Source organism: Vulpes vulpes, chromosome 8 (genome assembly GCF_048418805.1).
Source record: "Vulpes vulpes isolate BD-2025 chromosome 8, VulVul3, whole genome shotgun sequence".
Classification (NCBI taxonomy): Eukaryota; Metazoa; Chordata; class Mammalia; order Carnivora; family Canidae; genus Vulpes; species Vulpes vulpes.
The window spans coordinates 20,810,011-20,830,991 of record NC_132787.1 but is presented as its reverse complement, the minus strand read 5'-3'; the positions used below and the strand labels follow the sequence as shown (position 1 = coordinate 20,830,991).

At 38.2% G+C, this 20,981-nt stretch overlaps 1 protein-coding gene across 2 annotated transcripts in view; it reads right to left on the bottom strand.

Moving 5' to 3' along the window:
• ITPR2 (inositol 1,4,5-trisphosphate receptor type 2) overlaps positions 1-20,981 on the bottom strand; it is a 259,178-nt gene that overhangs the window by 75,184 nt on the left and 163,013 nt on the right. For both annotated transcript variants that reach the window (XM_072765722.1, XM_072765723.1), the window contains 2 exons: positions 4,438-4,631; positions 558-687 (listed from right to left, as the gene is read on the bottom strand). In XM_072765722.1, coding sequence (XP_072621823.1) covers positions 558-687; positions 4,438-4,631 — 324 coding nt within the window. The remainder of the gene's footprint in view (positions 1-557; positions 688-4,437; positions 4,632-20,981) is intronic.

The following is a 20,981-nucleotide window of genomic DNA, read 5'->3' as shown; positions in this document are numbered from 1 at the left end:
CACACACACACACACACACACACACACACACACACATTAGCCTCCATTTCGACCTTTGGGAAATACCACATCTTTACTCTTGAGTTAGGCAACAGCTTCCTACAAAATACCTTTCTTCCTGACAGCAACATTTCACACTGCTCTTTGATTAAGCTAAAAAAAGGTCACTTGGACTTTCACCAAAACAACATCATGCTTCTAAGATTCAGGCTCTGAAGCTGGAAAGATCTCAGAGGGAATCTCTGCTCTACTGCTTTCATGACCTTCAGCAAGGAACTTAACCTACCTGGCCTTGGTTTTCTTATCTGTAAAATGGCAAAATAAACAGTACCTCTACCTTTCTGAGCCATGACAATAACAAAATAAACTGTATTCCGAGGACTTAGCACCAAGTAATTGTAAATACCCTCCCAGTCACTCTAGGCAAGTCATCTAATGTTCTGTCTCAGTTCCTTCATGTCACTGGTGGATATTATTTCTATATTTTGTCTCATAGAAATACTACTATGTCTGAAAATATGAAAGCTACAGAGTAAATGTTGTCACAAAGGAGATACCTGATGGTAGTAATGTATCTGGAGAGCCATTGGCAGATGTTTCGGTGTTTTCATTGTTCTCTCCAAATTCCTTCTTATATATTGACAGCATATATGAGATCCTGTAATCTAGTCTGACACTCAGGATAAACTACAAAGAGCATTAAAAACATAATTTTATTTTTTTAGCAGCATTTAAAACTACAGTTCAGTACACCAAGAACAACATATCAACATTTCACATGAACTAATTAGAAATCTCAGTTCTTAACACATCAGTTGCATACATACTGATCATTCATAAAGCTAAGGAAAGTCATGCATTTCCATTAGCCAATGTCAGTAAAATTCCAAAACAGTCTTTTGGGAAACAGAAAAACCTGACTTCCCATGATTACTCTGACTATTCCAGATAGAGGTATCCAATGAGTGTGGATGAAGAGGTAATGATTTCACTGAACACTACAGAATACCATCGGCTCTGGGAGGAAAGTGCTGGAGCTGTGACCTGCGTTCACGCAGAGAGAGGCCCAAATTTCAGAGATAATAGTGGATTCTGGCTATGGCACAATCCATCTTGGCTCTAGGCTACAAAATGACAGCTGAAGTAACAATATCCAAATATGCGATGGACTGGCCTCATTGGTGCCTGTTTTTCCTTGGATTGTGGTGTTGTCCTTGTCTTCCTTAACTAACACATTGACAGAAACTGAGTGCCAAGAAGGTGCCTGTCTCTGCTAGGCATTATGAAGAACACAAACACCTGAAGCCCACTGCCTTCAAGAAGCTAAAGCCTGAGTCCGGAAAACAAAATATAGCATTGTTAACATAATTAGAAAATTATCAGGGGCTAAATCATGTAGTATAGAATTCAATGGAGATCAGAGACAGAAAAAGCATGGGCTACAGATTTCTGAGTGGAGAAGGGGAACAAGAAAGAAGTGGTTTTATACAGGGTTCCCTTCCATCCCAGTTTGCCTGAGATAAGCCTGTTTTAACCTTTTATCCCAGCATAATTACCGTCAGTGTACCCTATGCTCTTGGAAGAGCCTTGTTTGGATGGTAGACAATAACGTGCACAAATGGTACTGTCTGCCCTAATCTCCCAGTATTTCTGTGGTAACATACCCACTCCTTTCTCCTCCTCCTCTGGCATTCCTTCTCACACTCCTCTGTTCCAGTAGCACTGGACATTTCTCTCTTGCCTTCTCACATTTGTTCGGTGTCCACTTTACCTTGAAGATCCTCCTCCACCCAAATAACCTGTTTTTGAGATATCCTCCAAGATTCAGCTTGAATCGCTTTTTTTAATGAAGCTTTCTCTGGTTCCCCTAAGTCCATTTTTTTCTACTTTTTGCTCACCCAACACATTACTTACACCTATCTGTCTACCGCTCACTTAACACTTCTATTATTTACTCTCTCTCTTTCTTTCTCTCTTCCGATAGCTCTCTATGCTCCTTACGGGCTGCAAACATGTTCCATGGCAGTTACGTTTACTTAAATTCAACAAGCATATGCTAAGCCAGATACTAAGAAAGGAGCTGAGGGTACACAAGAGGGCCAAGGATAAGACCTGCCTATGAAGAACATATCATGGGGAATGAAAAACAAACACCAAAGAGTCTTTTTTTATTACTATGTGGCGAGTGCTGCAACACATATTGGTTGAATGGATTCTGGGTAAGAGGATTTTCAAAGCGGGGACAGACCATAGGAAAACAGAGTTGAGAGGAGCCACTGGACTTGGTAGTCTTGAGCAGGAGGGGAGCAACACAAACTAGATGGTAGGTGCTTGAAATAAAGGTTTAAAAAAAAAACTCAGGTAAAGAACAAATGAATAAAACATTAATTGGTAAAACATTTACTTTTAGCTGAAGATTAGTGCTCATAGAATTGTATTTTATAAATATAACCAAAATAAAAGCTTTCATCCTCTAGTATATTTAATTGTGAAAAGTAAATGGAAGGTAGGAAAGGAAACAAAGACAGAGAAAGACAGTTGAGAAAGAGCCAAAGACAGACAGGGGATGGGGAGGGGGCCGCCTGGGTGGCTCAGGAGGCTAAGCGGCTGACTCATGGTTTCAGCTCGGGTCATGATCTCAGGGTTGTGGGATCAAGCCCCAGTTTAGGCTCCACACTTAGTGCATAGTCTGCTTGAGAGTCTCTCTCTCCCTCTCCCTCTGTTCCTCTCCACCTACTTGCTCACCCATTCTCTCTCTCAATTAAATAAATCTTTAAAAAAAAAACAGAGGGAGAGAATAAGAGAGAGAAATGCAAAGATACAAAAAGAGAGAGATGCGTAAAACAATAGGAAAAAGAAAGAAAGAGCAGAAAGAAAGCAGGAGACTTTGTGGGGCACCCGGTGACTCAGTCCATTAAGCGTCTACCTTCTGCTCAGGTCATGATCTCCCAAGGTCCTGGGATTTAGCCCCGCATCAGGCTCCCTGCTCAGCAGGGAGTCTGCTTCTCCCTCTCCCTCGGCCCTTCCCCCTGCTCATGCTCTCTCTCTCAAATAAATAAATAAAATCTTAAAGAAAAAAAAAAAGCAGGAGACTTGTATAAGGAACGTGGCTATAAAAAAATTCTTGAAGAGGTGTTCTAAGAAAGAAACATATTCAAAAGCAGCACATAGGAACACAGAGAGAGTGAATCAGACCCAGACACAGAAACACAAACATCAGAGGGAGAAAAGAGATTCAATGAGAAATACATTAAAAGCCCAAAGAGGCAGCAAGGAGAGATCAGCCCTAACTGGCCCTAGCGCAGTATCTCCATCTCCTCAGTTTTTAGCTGGTAGATTGTTTTTCAACACTGATCTTCTGTAACTGCAAACTGAAATGAGGTCACATATTTTAGAGGTTGTCCCGTGAGTCGTATGATGGTAAACTATGGGCTCATTAGGTCCACAGGTCAGGTGATCACTACCGTTCTCAGTTTAAGAATAGGAGAACCAAGTGATTTTTCGGGGTCATGAACACGGGGTTGGGAGGCCTGCCAAGATTTCTCAGGATTCAGCCTTGGAATTTCTGGAGGAACTGTGAAACATTTTATGATTATAAATCTAATTACTTTAAATAAAAATGTACAGACCCTTCCAGGACTACTAACCCACTTCTGGTAGCTCAGCCCACATTAAATTATGATGAAAGACTTAGTAAACTGTACCCAGAATCTTAATAAATCCTTGAAAACTCCAGGCTGCATTCTACAAATCTGGAATAAATGTTATAATTAAAGTATCATAAAACTACTTTCTAAACTTAAAAAAATGCTAAGAATTCACAGCTACAGTAATGGGGAATTTATTCACTAGACCAGTGGGCATGAAATAATAATTTATCTCCTTTAAATTCATAGAGCAAGGTATTAGACTATATTAATTTTAAAAATATATATTATTTCTAGCCTCTTGGAAACAAAAACACAAAGAGAGACAGTCATATATAAAATACTAAAACCAATTATTAACATTTTTGTTAATAATAAATAAAATTTTCTGTGAGTTTCTTGCTACAGTGATAAATCTGGGTACCTAAAATTACATGTCCAATTCAATTAAAAGTAGAAATAGAGTTAGAATTCAATCTCAAGTTTGCCTGCTCTGAATTCCTTAAGTGAAGGTAAAATGAAATCAGGGTCGATATTAAATGAGAAAATGCATATGAAAGAGGTTTGGTAAACCTCAAAGCACTCCACAATTGTTAGATGTCACCAGAAACACCTTTAATGGAAATGAACAAATGTAACAAATACGTAAAATAAGGTTGTTAACTTAAAATACATAAATTAGAACAATAGTACTTCAGGATATTTCCACAGGGACTTTGAACAAAGAGTGTAAAAGTAACCAGGATACACAATTAGGTATTTGTCACTTCACTTCCATTATGCAACCTACCTGTAAAATCTCAATAATCTTCAGTTTGGTGTCCATCACGGTCACGTCTTCATGCTCTACGGGGCTCCCTTGCTTGCTGGGGTGGATGCTGGGCTGAATGTCAGGTACACTCATGGGGAAGATAGAGCCTCTACTGAGTACCATTTGGGTCATCATCTCTCCCACCCCATGGATGGTTCTCATGACATTGTTTCCTGGCACAAGAAAAGTCTTTAAGTCAACACACATGACATCTGGAGGGACATGTCTAATAACCAGTTGGTCAGAACCAGAATGACAGCCAAAGTAATAAGAAAGGAAAGAATAGCATCAACCCCGCTCTGGCTCTTTCCTTATAAGCAAAGTACAGATACTGCAGACACATTTCAAAATGACAGATTTTAAAAATGAAAGTTGACTTTTCTCAGAAAATGCTTTCAAATGAAGCACCACAGTGAGTTGTGGTAGTTCTGATAACATCCAATTCAGGCCCTTCTGGAACACAGTAAGTCCTACCAACTGTCATACCAACAGGCCCTAACTTTTAACAATAATGTGAGAAAACTCTACAATAAATGACTTGCAAGTGAGGATACGAGGATTACATGAAAACATGTAAGTGGTGACTAGCATCCTAATCCTACCCTCAAACCAAGGACTTCAGAACTTTGCTTTCGTGCTTATGAAAAGAGCTTGTGAAGAGCATTGCTCTAACTTCATTTTAAGGAAAAGAAAGTTTCATCTGGGGAAGAAGCATGTGTTTGCCAATACACTTCCCATTCCTTATCCAGTTGGAATAAAAAATCATTATTCAAAATCCACAAAAAGTAATTATGCTTGAGGTAATTACAGAAACACAATAGTGACAAACATGATCATTTTCAAAAAGGGATCACTTCCCTTCTACATCGTCTGAGTTTGAACCTCTCATTCATTTGTCCTCCAATAAAACTGCTTATACATGCATTCCCTCCACTGACCACGAGCAGCTGTACCAAAGGATCCTCCTGACACTGCTCCAATTTATGTTCTCCAGCCTGACTGTTGTTTCTCACTTCTGGATTCCCACAACAAGCAGCAAGGATTCAAAAGAACAATTGTCTGCTTTTCTTTCAGAACACTGGTCTTTGCTCCATATATGTTCATAGAGCTTTGCTTGAGGCAAAGGCCTAAGAATCTGGCAAATAATTTTCCTTTCCCTAAGTGTCTCAGGGTGAAAACCAAGAGAAAGGGAAATGGAAATAAGATGGGATGAGATAAAACTCTCACTTCTAAGTGAATAGTGTCAACTGTAGGAATGCATACAGGATTAAAGGCAAACAAATAAAAGGAAATATGAAAGGATGGCTCAAAATATCTTGACGGTCTTGTGCTGACCAACCCACAACTTTTATCAGGCCACTGGTAATCACTGTGAAAAGTGAAATGCCTTTTAAAAGTTATTATCTGATCCATATATGAAAGTAGTATATGTAAAAGAGCATGGGGCTCAAATAGTACATTTTGGAGTAGGCAGAGACATGACATTTTTTTCTAGAGTGGCATCTTCCAGGCAGAAATTAACTGGTTTTCCTTCTGAGAGTCTATGACCTTTATTTGACTGCTATTTACATAAACCAAAAAGGAAGGAAAGAAAAATATATATATATGAAAGATAATTTCCAAGTTTGGACAAGATTGAGACAAAGGATTTGAAACAGCCCTCTTTTCTATCAGAACAACCTTGACGCAGAATGCTTGTCTGTGGTTCTCAAGCAATCATAGCAGTTGACTACTTCCAAATCCCTCCACTGTTTGCCATGTGGATTGCAGGGATGCACATCTGGTGGTTGGCAATGGTTTTAGGTCACCGATGTGTAACCAGTACATTTATCCGAATCTTGATTCGGCTATGTATACGTGTTAGCCTCCAAGAGCTGCTTTCTCACCACTAACACAGAACAGGCTCCTTTGTTATTCCTACCCGATTCACACAGAAATCCTTGGCACCCACAGTGTCTGCATCTTATTTAGATTTGCATGGAAAATAATCATTTAATCCAAATGATTATTACACAGAAAGTTAGTCCAGACAATTCTTTCCCCCAAATATAGACCCTGTCACCAAGAAATTAAAATCTAGAGGCCAGAACCAGAATAATATGTAACACATGTTGCCAAAGACATGGGGGGTTCATTCTGGTTCTGCCACATACTTAGATGCCTGTGGCACGTGGTCACCACAAAACTCTCCTGACATCTCCATGTATGGCTAACTGAGAGGTCTCAGAAGATGCTATATTTTCTGGAGTTGCTTGGTGGTGATGAGAGGTGCTTAAATTGTGAACTATCACAGCTTGGAAAACATAAGTCAAATGCCACATAAATCACAGACATGCAAGGCTCCCAAGTATCCATTTCTCCAGAGAAAAATTTGATTCTGGACTTTTGAGATAAGTCAGAGGCCATCAGTTTTCAACACTGCCGAAGAAGAAATCTTACCACTTCTCCTCTCAATCATAATTAGTTAATACCACTAAAAAGTTTTCAGCAGAAACACTACTATATTACCATATAAATCCTCTGGACAAACTAACCCCTAAAAATTCAGCTTTTCTATGTCTTTTATATGAACCCAGAAGCCAGAATTTAGATTTCTGTGTAAAAAGTGTTGAAATGGTTTGAAAACAATGGAAGTCATCTTTGTTAATCAAAAGTAAAAGGAAGGAATTGCTTAGAAATAAAAGCAGATGGATTTTTCAGGGTTTTTTTTATTACATGAATGTATGGATAGTTTTACTAATCCTAATTCGCTCAAGAGAAAAACCCAAAAGTAAGATAGGTATGCATTTAGATTTTCCTAAATGCATAATGGGAATGGGAGTGGACTGAGAATAAATCGTTTCTTTATTTCATGGTTCCAATGAGTCCAGTTCCCATTACCAATTCCAGAGAAGTAAAAAGCAGTAAGAAATCCACCTAACATAAGGCTGAGCTGACTGGGATTTAATTGTATCTATTCAGAAATGGTGTTACTGCTTGTGAGCATTATTATTGCACCCAACAAGTTATTAACAGTTATGTGAATTTCTAGAAAGCATAAGAAATTTAACAGGATCTTATTCAACTGAAATTTATCTTATGTCTATTGGTATTTCTTTTATTTTATTTAAAGTCATCTTTGCTATCTTTTCCTATTAGAAATATATAACACTAGAAATGATAACTTGAATTTTCCAGTTGTTTAGATTTCAGGTAGACATTTCTAGAACCTTCCCAGCATTTATAAGACATCATAGAAATATCTGATTAGAAGAGTTCTGTGAATAATTGTTCAAAGCAATTTAATCGTTCTGTGACTACTAAAGTCAGTTCAGTGTTTTATAATAGAAGCCAAAGAATGGATAACCCCAAAATCAATCTTACTTCCCTGAAACATACTTTCGTAGTTGAATTTGAAAAAATGCATCTGCCGTTATAATAATTCATTTGAAACAGAATGATGTTAAACCATAAAGACATGACTCAGGAAATCTTCCTACTTCCCATCTCTGCTTAGCAGCTCCTTATAAACCTCCACTTGCTAGAAGACGCCTACACTTTAGAACTGGAGTGGTTTTCTATTTTGAACATTCTCTGGAGCAGTGCTTCCTCCCAGTGGTTGAGGGTCTGGTTATAATAGGGCTTTCCTATATGCAAAACAAAAACACTAACACAAGATCAGAGCCTTAATTAAGCTACCAATACAAGCAAGGTAATGAGTACCATGGTACCAACCTTGATTAAATGGAAGAATAAGATTTAACATCCTAAGAAGACAATAGATAACCAGCATTCCCAGTTCAAAGTTAGATCACAGTATTTCAGAGAGATAGATAATCTAGTTTCCCATCGGGTTTTAAGCTTTATGCTAGACCTGGTGGGAACCTGCTGTTCTTCTGCTTGGAGTTCTCTTAATGAGATGGTCACTTAACGTGCTTTCTCACTCCTTTATGATTTCTGGTACAATGTCACCTCCTTAGATAGACCTCTTCTGGCCATCCTGAAGGACTGCTATCACTCTGGAACCATGCACCTGCTTTACATTTCAGCCATGGCATTATCACCATCCCGTATCATATTTTATATTTGTTTATGTGTTTATTGTATATTCCTCTCAAAAAAAACCACATAAGCTCTATGAAAATAAGCCCTGCCTAGTTTACTGCTCTGTCTCCTACATCTGGAATAGTGCCTGACACACAGTAATCATTCAACAAATGTTTGCTAGATTAACGCACTAATAAAAGAAAAAAAGATTTGATAAACAAATGAATTATTAAAAATGAGATTGACATTTTTATTTAAAAATGGATCTTATCCTAAAAATATTCCATCTTTCATCAAGGTTAGTTTTTGTTTGCTTTATATTTTCCTAAATTTTCTAAATATTTTCAAAAAACATATAATTTCATGTTACTTGAAAAATTATTCATTAAAAAGAAAAGAAAAATAAAATAGATACCAGTGAGAGAAGAGTAATCATGAAATCTGCCCATCCCATGTACTTTGCTAGGCCACTTATACTCCTACAGTATCAGGGCATTTGGGGGACCTATCCCACTTTACTCAGCCAGAAAGTGGCAGAGCTTCAGACAGAGGTCAACCAATATGAACATGCAGTTCTTATCCCACACCATGCAGCTTTGCTAATGGACCACCTCTTACAAGTTTCCAAAGATTTTATACTAGAACTCATAAAACCTACAAAATGCAGAAAGCAAAATTCTTTTTTTTAATAGTTTTTTTTTAAGTAGGCTCCATGCCCAAAATGAGGCTTGAACTCACAACCCTGAGATTAAGAGTCTCATGTCCTACTGACTGAGCCAGCCAGGCACCCTCTGAAAACAAAGATTCTAATTAAAACTGTGCACTAAAAATGTGAAATTACTATTAATCATATAATAAATTTGGTCACATTATCCCCAAGTGAACTTATCCAACCAGTTTTTATTATATATGATGGGTCACACATTACTTGGAGCATTTTATTTGCAATGCACAATTTAATTTTAAGGGCAGCTCGTGCTCAGAAAGCATTTATTAAATAACCAATGTTCATCTGGCTCTATACTAGGGACAGTGGAAGTGTCATAGGAAGAGGACATAGCAAAAGGAGAACTGACAACATGGCTAGGAAAACATAAAACATATCCATAAAAAATGTAAGAACAAATACAAGGCAGTTGAGATAGTTATAGTATAGCATGGGCGGTGGGAAGATGGCTTAGGATATTTTTTTAATTTTTTTTAATTTTAATTGAAACTTTTAAGGTAGTTTTTAAAATTATCTTAGTGTGAGAAAAGTGAAGGGCAGCTTCACTGAAAAGACACAATTTTGAACTAGGCTTTGAATGGAGTCGAAGATTTAGATTAGTGTGATCTTTCTAAAATTTTTCACCATCCTATGTACACACTCTTACACCTAACAAAATATGTTCCAAGTCCCGTGAGAATAAGGTTACATAAAATGTGCAAAAAAGTCATGAAGAATAAAAAGTATCATATACTTGTAATGTAATGTGTATGCTTTTACTACATCTCTGAAAAATAACTATTCTCCATTTGATCATGGCCTATTAGAGCGGCCATCATCCTACTAAGCAATGTGTGGTTCCATCATAGCTCATAATCTCATATACTCTGGCATGATTGACACAGAATATCACCTCAAAAGAAGTCTTCCAGAGAAGTGGTTTATAAAGAATACTCAGTGGACAAAATAGACAATATACACTTAATTTTCTTCATCCTAAACACTCATTGACTAGAGTGTGTTGATGACCCATTTACACATTCCAACTTTCCAAAACCTAAGAATTAGAACAAAGCAAGATCTATTGGAAACATGTTACCAAAATATAGTAATGTTATTATCCATCTTTTTTTGAATATCAAGTAGACTGCTTAAAAGAAAATTATTTCCCATCCCACCCACACCCTAAAGAAGTGTTATTCAAAGATGAATTTAAAAAGCAATTCATACAAAACAGTGGTTGAGTTCTACATCCTACTTTGGATTTCATCACTGTCAAATACTGACAAAGTCATTTCAATATTCCAAACCTCAAGATTTTAATTTGCAAAACTCACTTTAATTCTTAACAGTTGGTAATCCAAGCAATAAATGAATTTACATGCTGTTTTACAATTGAGATACAATATAGATACAATGAAATGCAAAGATCTTAAATGAAAAGTTTTAGCACTTCTGCTGAAGGACATATACCCATATGAACCACATGTCATTCAGAAACCAAACATTTCCATTACCCCAGAAGCTCTTTTGTGCTTTTCTCCAATTCATCTCCTCTACATCCCTCCTCACTACCACCACCACCAAAAGCAACCAGTCTTCTGATTCATCATCACACTACAGATATGTGCATTGAATAATGTACAGTTTCATACGTACGATTTTAGTTAAAATCATCATAACCAAAATGTACTAGTAAATTAATCATTGTTAAAGTACAGAAGGGGTCTCTAATTCCTTGCTACTCTACTATTGCCTCGACCAGAGAAGCTTTTTTGTTGATGATTAGTGAAGTCAGAGATAACATGTTTCTTAAATGTAAAGATAGCATGAAACAACAAAGGATAACTAATATACTGAATGATTCCATCAAATCCTCAAACTACATCAACAAGTTGAAAACATATGATAAAATCAAAATATAAAAAGCTGTCCTTAGGTCCAAATAAAACCAACTAAAGTATATGATAAAAATGTGATGTAACAGAGCACAAATTCAACTTCAGTCATGTTCAAGTTTCATGGGAATCTATATTGTGTCAGTTTTACTAAACAGACTCATTTCACCTAGACTGCATTACATTACCCCAGTGTTCAGAATGAATGAGAAAGTAACTGTTCTTGCCTCCGTGGTGGTCAGACCAGTTATCAGTGATATTTGAATCATAAGAGGAATAGTTAAACTACACAAGAAGAGGAAAAATGCAAGTGACACGCTGGCCATTTTCAAACCCAGAACTGACATGTGGAAGTGATGTTCAACTTCAGTGTGGCTCCAGGGAACAAAAGTAAGACTGCTAATTGGAAGTTAGAGGGAGGTATATTTAGGATAATCTAATAAAACAGACCTAATAGAACAAAAGAGACCTAATAACTGGAAGTCTTAGAAATAAGACCTGCCTTTTGCAGCAACAAAATCTTGGTCACTCTCGTGTTCAAGGAGATTCTAAGTGACCATTTATAATGGGTGTTGGATGAAGATTTAAGCTTGTATATTGTGTAGATGATTTCAACAGTCCCTTTACATGCTAACATTCTATAAGTTTAGGTTTGTGTTCCAACAATAGACCTTATTGTAGGTCACTGGTAGACTCTCCAGCAGAACTTGAGAGAACTGGGGAACTTGTCCCAGTTTATTAACACCTTGAGGCATCAGATTCTGAGGTTCAAACAATATTTATAAATAGAGGAAATAGTTGGAGTAGAGAGGAGGTGAGGACAACATGGCCCACCTCAGTCATTCTCATTATTTGTGAGGTCATCCCTAGGTATTGATTCCACCCTATGAACTCAATCTGGTAATGTTAGCTCTTCCTCAGTGCCAGGAACAATTCATATCACTCCTAGGAAACTCTAGAGGCTTCAGAGTCACTTTATAGCTTAAAGGATAAGAATAAATTCCACACTGAACTGTGAAAGATGCTCCACACACTGTGTGGTGATACTTTTGAGAAACCAAAACACAAAAAACTAAACATGATGCCTTCATTTCTGACAAATCCCACAGAAACACCAACAAACACAGAATCAATCTCCTGCCTCTACTAAGTCAACCAATTAAAAAGTCTAACAAAAATAACTTTATGTATTATAACTTTATGTGAATAATGTCTGAGAGAACCAAAAGGAAGTTATAGAGGTACTTCGTGACTTAACTGTACTATGTAAATTAGGCATTCATCATACCCATTAAGTCCTCGTGAAATTTATTAACTCACACAGTTAGCAAGTGAATATTTCAATCATATTACTCTATTAAGATGGTGCATCAGAGATCACTGAAAAAGTTATAACAACATTAATCACTAAAACTGCTCAAATAAAATTGCAGGGACAAAAATACCAGGAAATACTTGAACACGAACTGGCATTTGTCATGTTCTCTCTCATTCATTGGAACTTTAGAAAGCCAAACTAGAAGTTCATAAGTAATAAAGGAAAAATAATTCCATATTTGGAATGTCACAGTCTATAAGATATTTTTAACAATCAAATACTTACATATTTATATAAAACATGCAATTTACATACATCCATCAAATGCATTTCACTCAATAGATATTTTTGAAAGTCTAATATGTATATAATAGTATATTTTGTGGGCAGCCCAGGTGGCTTAGCAGTTTAGCGCTGCCTTCAGCCGGGGGTGTGATCCTGGAGACCCGGGATCGAGTCCCAAGTCGGGCTCCCTGAATAGAGCCTGCTTCTCCCTCTGCCTGTGTCTCTGCCTCTCTCTCTCTCTGTGTCTCTCATGAATAAATAAATAAAAACTTTAAAAAAAAATAGTATATTTTGCTTGTCACAAGCTGCTTATCAAACCAGAAAGAAATTATTTTCATAGATTTTCTCCCCGCTTTGCTTCCCCTGGTCAATAAATCTGAAACATTATTATGGAATTATCCAGGTAGTAAATCTAAGAGTCATGGAGGCTTTTGTAAGTCTACTAGAGAAAAACAGACTTATAATTACAAAATTAAGAAAGACATAAATATATATTTGGAATATTAGGACCTCTAAATACTTTTGTTCTCCAAATGCATGCATATTTATATAAGGCAAGACACTTGCATACAATCATCTTAATGATAAGTGAGGTATGAAAGTACATATGAGATATAGAAATGTGTCTAAGAAGATAAAAGTTTTTTATCTGTTTAGAAGATAAAAGTGTCTACCCAAAGTCATGAGGTATTCTGTTGTATTAGCTTGTGGAACTTTATGATTTGCTTATCATAATTAAGTCTAAATTCCAACTAGAATTGGTTTTATTAACAAATGTAAGGGAGGGATAAAATTGATTTCTCTTTTACATGAATATCCAATACCCCCAGGCACAATTGATTGAATAGAACATCCTTTGCCACTGCACTGTCATAAATCACGTGACCACGTAGGTGATGATCTATTTCTGGGCTTCTCATTCTTTTCCACTGGTCTATTTTTCTCTCTTGGACTAACAATTATGTAGCATTGTAATAAACTTGATATTTGATAGTGCATACTTCACAGCTTTGTCCCTCAAAATTGTCTTTGCTACTCTTGGCCCTTCACATTTCCATGTAAGATTTAGAATTAGCTAATTTGGGTAGGCAAAGTGTTCTTAAGCATGCACCAAAAAACTGACTTAAAAATTAAAAAAAAAATCGGGGTATATTTTTTTAAAAGTGTCTAACAAGATAAAACTGTTTAGAATTACTGGGGAAAAAGCAAGAGACAGAGCTAGAGATATCTGATGCAGATTATGATATCTTGGGCATCAACTTAAAGAACTGAGTTATTCTCCAGAGAGGATGAGAACTAGTAAAAGAGCTTGGGTATGTGATTTTAGAAGGATCACATGTTGGAATGTGGAAAAAAGAGCCAAAAATGGAGACCAGTCAGAAATTTGCTTCAGGGAGTGAAGAGGAACATCCAGCTTCAAGAGATATTTAAGTGGTAAAACTTTTAAGACTTGTGATGGAAACTTTGTTTTTGAGACAACCCAACCATTCACAAAGGGAGGACTGTTGGTTTAAAAAAGCTTTTTTGATCTGACCTGTACAATCACTTCAAGTAAAATCAAAACTCTTTAATAAACACCTAAAGTTTAGTACTAAACTTTCTTGGAAACTAAACTTGGAAAAAGTAGAAAACAGCATCCCTGCAGATGAAGACGTCATCTAGATAGAGTACAGTATGCAGAAAGGACATCAACTATAGGGCTGTGGGTTTTTTGTTTTTTTATTTAAGAAAGTGGAGAAAAGAAAAAGAAAAGAAATCTGAATTCAAAATTTGGTGCAGCAAACCACAAGCTGTGTATGATCTTAGGCAAAGTATTTACCCTCTCTGTAAGCCTATTTCCTGGACAAAATAGTGACCATAATACCTAATTGCTGGAGTGTAATAAGGATTAAAAGTGAAAGTATGTAAAAGATCTAGAGGTGTGCTAATATAAATAATAAATACCCTTTTCGAGTAATTTTTGCCAACGTGTGACCTGGCACACGGCAGAAACTCAGTATAAAGTAGACATATTACATAGTTATTCTCCACCTATTTTTAGACATGCATTTGAGTTTTAAAAGGAACACGATCTAACATAAATCCTGTGTTTGAAACTTTCTTGATATATGGAGAGAGGATTAAGCCCAGAGGGAGATAAAGTCCTTTTAGGCTTTATTGATAACTAAGAGAAAACTGGGCAGTTACACAGGCATTTTTTTTCTAAAACTTACAAAAGCTTAAAGCTGGGAGGGGTGGGGCAGGGGCAGGTAGTATAAAAGACATTATACATTAAGCTAGAAAGAACTCAGAGGCACAGTCAGCATAGCACAAAGCTATGAGAGAACCAGCCTCAGAAGATGAGAAAGTCACAGAAATCTTCCTTCATATCTGAAGAAGAGGATTCCAGAAAAGACTTGCTTCCTAGAACAGATTTCTGATGCCAGTGATTCTGGGGCATTTGGAAGTAGACAGTTTCTAGAAAATTTTCATATCTAGAACTTTGTTGTGCATTTAATGTTTTAAGGTTGTTTTTACTTCTCTCTCTCAACTCTATTTCCTATAAGATCAAATCATTTTTATTTTTCTTCCTAATCTGTATTTCCTAGGAGATCTTAATCTTGGCCTACAGGTTTTCCAATCATGGTACTTTTCTGGAAGATATCTATGGTGGGTGATGTGATAGTCTCGCCCAGATTCCCTTTCAGGGATGAAGGACAATATACTGCCCCAGCTGCTGGAAGTGCTATTCAGACAACAGCCCTCAAATGTCAGCCCTATACGGGGACTGACTAGTCTGAAGAGAGCCACCTCAAACAAGGCCCCACACCCATTCCAGGGCAGCCCATGGAGGCATAAAGGCTCAGCCCCACACTCACTCCCTAGGAGACAACTCTGAAAAGACATCCCAACTGCAGACATCTCCCCTCACCCCAGAGTTTTCACTAGGTCTGCGTCACAATCTGATTCCTCTCTTTGCCCAATTCTGCTTCTTACCCTTCCATTCCACTGGTGTTGATCCTAAGAGGAATCTAATAAATCTCCTTCATGCTAACCTCTGGTTCAGGGTCTGTTTCCTGGGGAACCCAACCTGTAATAAGTAACTTCAGAGATTCAGGGACATTGGCATCATTGTTGTTGCCATTGTTGTTGTTCTTTAAAAATCAGTGGAAGATGGGGTGCCTGGGTGGCTCAGTCGGCTGAGTGCCCAACTCCTGATTTCGGCTCACGTCATCATCTCAGGGTCCTGGGATTGAACCCCTGGCATTGGGCTCCATGCTCAACGGGGAGTCTGCTTGAGAGTTCTCTCTCTCCCTGTCCTTCTGCCCCTCCTCTCCCTCTTTCTCTCTCAAATAAATAAATCTTTTTTAAAAAAAAAATCAGTGGAAGACTCTCAAGGTATTATGAGAACACGCTCATCTGACACAGTGCTTACATACAGAGGGACAGAGAAAACCTAACACTGTGAATAGGATTACACAGATATCTCTACCGCTTCTCTGAATGAAAAGCTTTTTTTATTAGAAATACATGATCCCAATGGAAAGAAGGAGTAAGCAGAAGGGAAGAACATACAGGAAGTAGGCAGGTGCGAGGAACAAGACACATACCAGAGGTAAGACATATGTGTTCGAAGCAAAGGGATATCACTGAAAGCAGAAATGAGGGACGACAGGTCAGAGGACAGGCCATCCAAAGGAGAATCTTGAGAGGCAGAATGGGAAAAAATAAGTTCAGAAATTGCTGCAAGGGATTTTCAAATGAAGAATGGTAACGGTGCTATCTTCCCCCACAAATAATCCTTGCTAACACTTCTGAGCACTATGAACTCCCACGCAAACTACACACTTTACAGAGACCTGGAAAGAGCTCGGTCAGATTAAAAATTAAAAGAAGTTGAAGGAACACTTGAAAAAGTCTTGAAAATAGGTACCTGTTCTTCAGTTATGGTCATTGTACTAAATCTTATTTCTGTCCGTTGTCATCCCCACCTCCACATACGTATGTCCTCAGCCTCACCTGCACCTGGTAAATCCTTGCTTGCTTGCTTGCTTGCTTATTTTTTTCATGATACACTTTATATTTTTTTAAATTTTTTTTCAACTTATTTATTTATGATAGTCACAGAGAGAGAGAGAGAGAGGCAGAGACACAGGCAGAGGGAGAAGCAGGCTCCATGCACCGGGAGCCCGATGTGGGATTCGATCGCGGGTCCCCAGGATCGTGCCCTGGGCTAAAGGCAGGCGCCAAACCGCTGTGCCACCCAGGGATCCCTACACTTTATATTTTAAGTGAATAAAGGCTTCTGGATTTCAGGCATTCTAGCCAGTGGCTTTACAAAGAGCAATCACAGCTATTAACCAGGAGAGTAGTGCTTCATGAATATTGGCTGAAAGTGTTTTGCAACACACGTTAAAAAGAACACCATTCAGTGAGTGAAAGAGAGTTACATACTAATCTTCCTAAGAATCACAGTTTTTAACTGAAAGAGCCCATAAAGATCACAGTTAGACTAACCTAATTTTATAAAGGAAGAAACTATTTTCTAGCAGATATTTTGCCTGCAAATACTTTCTTCCTTTCCCACCCATCTAACAATATTAAAAAATGTTTCTGCTCCACCTCCCATCTCAATTTCCCTTCTTTTTAACAGCAATGATGCTGCCAGAAAAAGCATTTCAAGGTGGATCATGCAAAGTCCCTGCCAAACCAAAAAAAAAAAAAAAGAAGAAGTTAAACTGAAGAAATGGCTGGCTGGTTGTTTGCCATTAAATAGAGAGTTAGCTTGCTCTTACTCTCTTCTCCAAATCTCCTGGGGCAAGGAATGCTCCCAGACAGACATATAAGCAAAGTGCCTCTTCCCAATCGCAGGTCTTATCTCTTCCCTCCCCTGCGTGGGACCCACAGGACCATAAATCACCCAGTGCAGTTCCAATCCTTCCAGAGCACTGTTGTTATCTGTTTCTTATTCTCTAAAACCAAAGGCACTTCAGCTCCAAACCTGAAGCTTCAAAAGAAAGGAAATCCTAAAAGTAAATGGAACTCTCCCATTGACTTTTTTAGTGATTTCCCATTTTTAACATTACAACACATATATACCAACAAAACAGATTATCTGGTCACTGATTAGGAACTGGCCCACATTTCAGGGCTTGACTATGGAAACTCCCAAGAATTTGAAGTTGTAAAACAGCAAAATGATAAAAGATCTAAAGAAACTATTCAGCTCTTGTTTGGTCATTTTCTAATATATTGCTTTTTCTAACTGTGGTGAGTTCAAGGATGGGGAGAGAATTGTGAAAAGAAACTGTAGCACGGCCTAGACACCCTAACTAGGCCTACATCGTACTCCTGGGTTAAAATGTCATAGCTCCATGTTGGAGGTTTAAATTTGAATCCCAGTTCCATTCAAATGACAGACAAGTAGAAGGATATTGACAGGATAACTAAATACTGAGCTAGATACAAACATGCCCAGACTGTGTCAAGTTCTGCCTCTGTTCAAATGGTGATAGGGCTTTCTCTCACTACTCAGAGTTAACATGCTATGTGGTTCATTAGAAAAATATATGTTATACTCACATTTGTTCCCAAATATTTGAATGACTGTCTAGGAGAACAAAATACAGCCATCTTGCTATTTAAAAAATGATCTTAATTAGTAGTAGGATCAATCCTTGAATTGTATATCCTTCAGCAGGCATAAAGAGGAAAAAAAGAACAATTTTTTAAGTAGAATGTACTTTCAAAAGTATGTTGAAAATATCTGGCTTACCAGCCAGAGAAACAAATATCATATGATTTCCCTCATATGTGGAATTTAAGAAACAAAACTGATGAGCATAGGGAAAAGAAAGGAAAAATAAAATAAGACAGAAAAGGAGGCAAACCATAAGAGACTCTTAATTCTAGGAAACAAACTGAGGGTTGCTGGAGGGAATGGGGGGGTATGGGGTAACTGGGTGATAGGCATTAAGGAGGGCACCTGATGGAATGAACACTGGGTGTTATATGCAACTGATGAGTCACTAAACTCTACCTCTGAAACAAATAATACACTATATGTCAATTAAATTGAATTTAAATTTTAAAAAAATTAAAGAAAATATCTAACTTCTCAGCCAACATATGCTTTGGCTTTTCAGTTCTATATATGACAAAGAAGAGCACTGCTTGACATAATCCTTCCACCCAAAAGATCAATTACACTGAATGGTGCCTGTGCATTTTAAATCACTGAGAGCAAATGATAGGTATTAGGCAAAGCAAATTGACTCAACAGCAGAGCCTGCTGGGAGTGAATACAGTTGTTTGAAAACAGTATTTCTTTTCTTAAGTGAGTACATAGCCAGTGAAAGGTATTGGACTGGTGGTTCTGAGGGTTAGGATCTTCTGTTTCACTAGAACACAGGCCAGGGCAATGCCAGCTCCCAGCGTCTCCATGCCTGCAGAATTTTTTTTTTTTTTTTTTTTATTATTTATTTATGATAGTCATACAGAGAGAGAGAGAGAGAGGCAGAGACACAGGCAGAGGGAGAAGCAGGCTCCATACACCGGGAGCCCGACGTGGGACTCGATCCCGGGTCTCCAGGATCGCGCCCTGGGCCAAAGGCAGGCGCCAAACCGCTGCGCCACCCAGGGATCCCCCCTGCAGAATTTTCTAAACGGACCACCTCAAGGCATAAAAATTAAAAGCTTCCTCCGAGCCTAGCAATTTCTGACCAACTGAGAGCCACTGTTATGGTGAGCAGTCACAGCCCGGGGGCTAGATTCAGACTCATAACCAATTCTAGGACGAGGACGACTCACAGTGGCACGGAGTGGGCTGCACTGTTTCCAGAGGAACCAGAAGAGGAAAGCTTCTGCAGCCACCACTCTCCAAGCCAGTCATCCCCATACCCTCAGACACTAATCAGGACATCTAAACCGACCGGATTTCCCCGAAACACAAATGAATGCTGCACAGGCACGCCTTCCTTAAGACAAGTGTCACTGAGGGGCACATGAAATGCAACCCCACGGAACTACAAACCCTTTGCTCCTGGACAGGCCTCTTCTCCCGCCCTCCCCCCTGGGTCTGACCTGCCAAACAGCCAGCAAACACATTTCTCTGAATGTCCAACCCCAACTGTGCCGGAGCAGAATTAGTACGTGGTAAGTAGATCAAGAGGATAAAAAAAGACCTGGTTCTCCTGCACAAAACTTTCCAGACACCGTATGAGAAAAGAAGATTATTATCACTTACTTGAAGGAACTGGTTCATCTAGCAACAATGCTTATAAAACTACTTCCTATTTTTAAAATAATCGTGCTTTGTAAATGACTTCCAATTAAATAAAGTTTCACTAAAATGGGAAAATATAATCTAGATCACTTAAGATGATGATATGCTGGGTATTGCAATGTGGCCACATTGCTATGGCTCCCATGAGTTGTCCTTTCAAGTAACAGTTCCTTACCACCCCTCCTCCCCAGCGGGCGCCCCAGGTACTTTCCATAATCTGGGATTTCCTCTCTGGCACCAACCTCTGTCTCATCCTGTACCACAGGAATTTTTCCCAGGCCTGAAAATCCTGTCTCCACATTTGGAGATTCCAGAAATGTGTTCTCTCTTGCTCCTTTTGTTAAGAATTTATAGAGTCTAATAGAACCTTTGTTAGGAATTTATAGTCTAATAGAACTCAGCTATAATAACACACCTCCTAGTAGAGATGGAAAGTAATGCTCCGAGTTTGAAGTGTCATCTCATATATAATAAATCATTTTCCTACTTGGCTAATTATTTAAGTCGTTAACTTTTTGTTTGGAAACATTTTCAAATTTATGGGAGGAGTTGAAAGAATAATACAAAGAACTCCTATAATACCTTCTTCCCAGGGGATCCCTGGGTGGCTCAGCAGTTTGGCGCCCCTTCGGCCCAGGGCATGATCCTGGTGTCCCAGGATCGAGTCCCGCATCGGGCTTCCTGCATGGAGCCTGCTTCTCCCTCTGCCTGTGTCTCTGCCTCTCTCTCTCTCTCTCTCTCTTTCTCTCTCTCTCTCACGAATAAATAAAATCTTAAAAAAAAAAAAAAACCTTCTGCCCAGTTTTATGAGATTCACAAATTCAGCCATATTTGCATCCTCTCTCTCTCTCTCTCTCTCTCAGTTTCTCCATACATAAATACATATCTTTCCTGCACTATTTAAGAGTCAGTTCCACAAATCATGACCTTTTAACTCTCAATTCTTCTCCTTGTATTTGGTAAAAACAAGTACATCCTCTTACATAACCACAGTACAATTATAAAATTCAAGAAATTTGATCTACT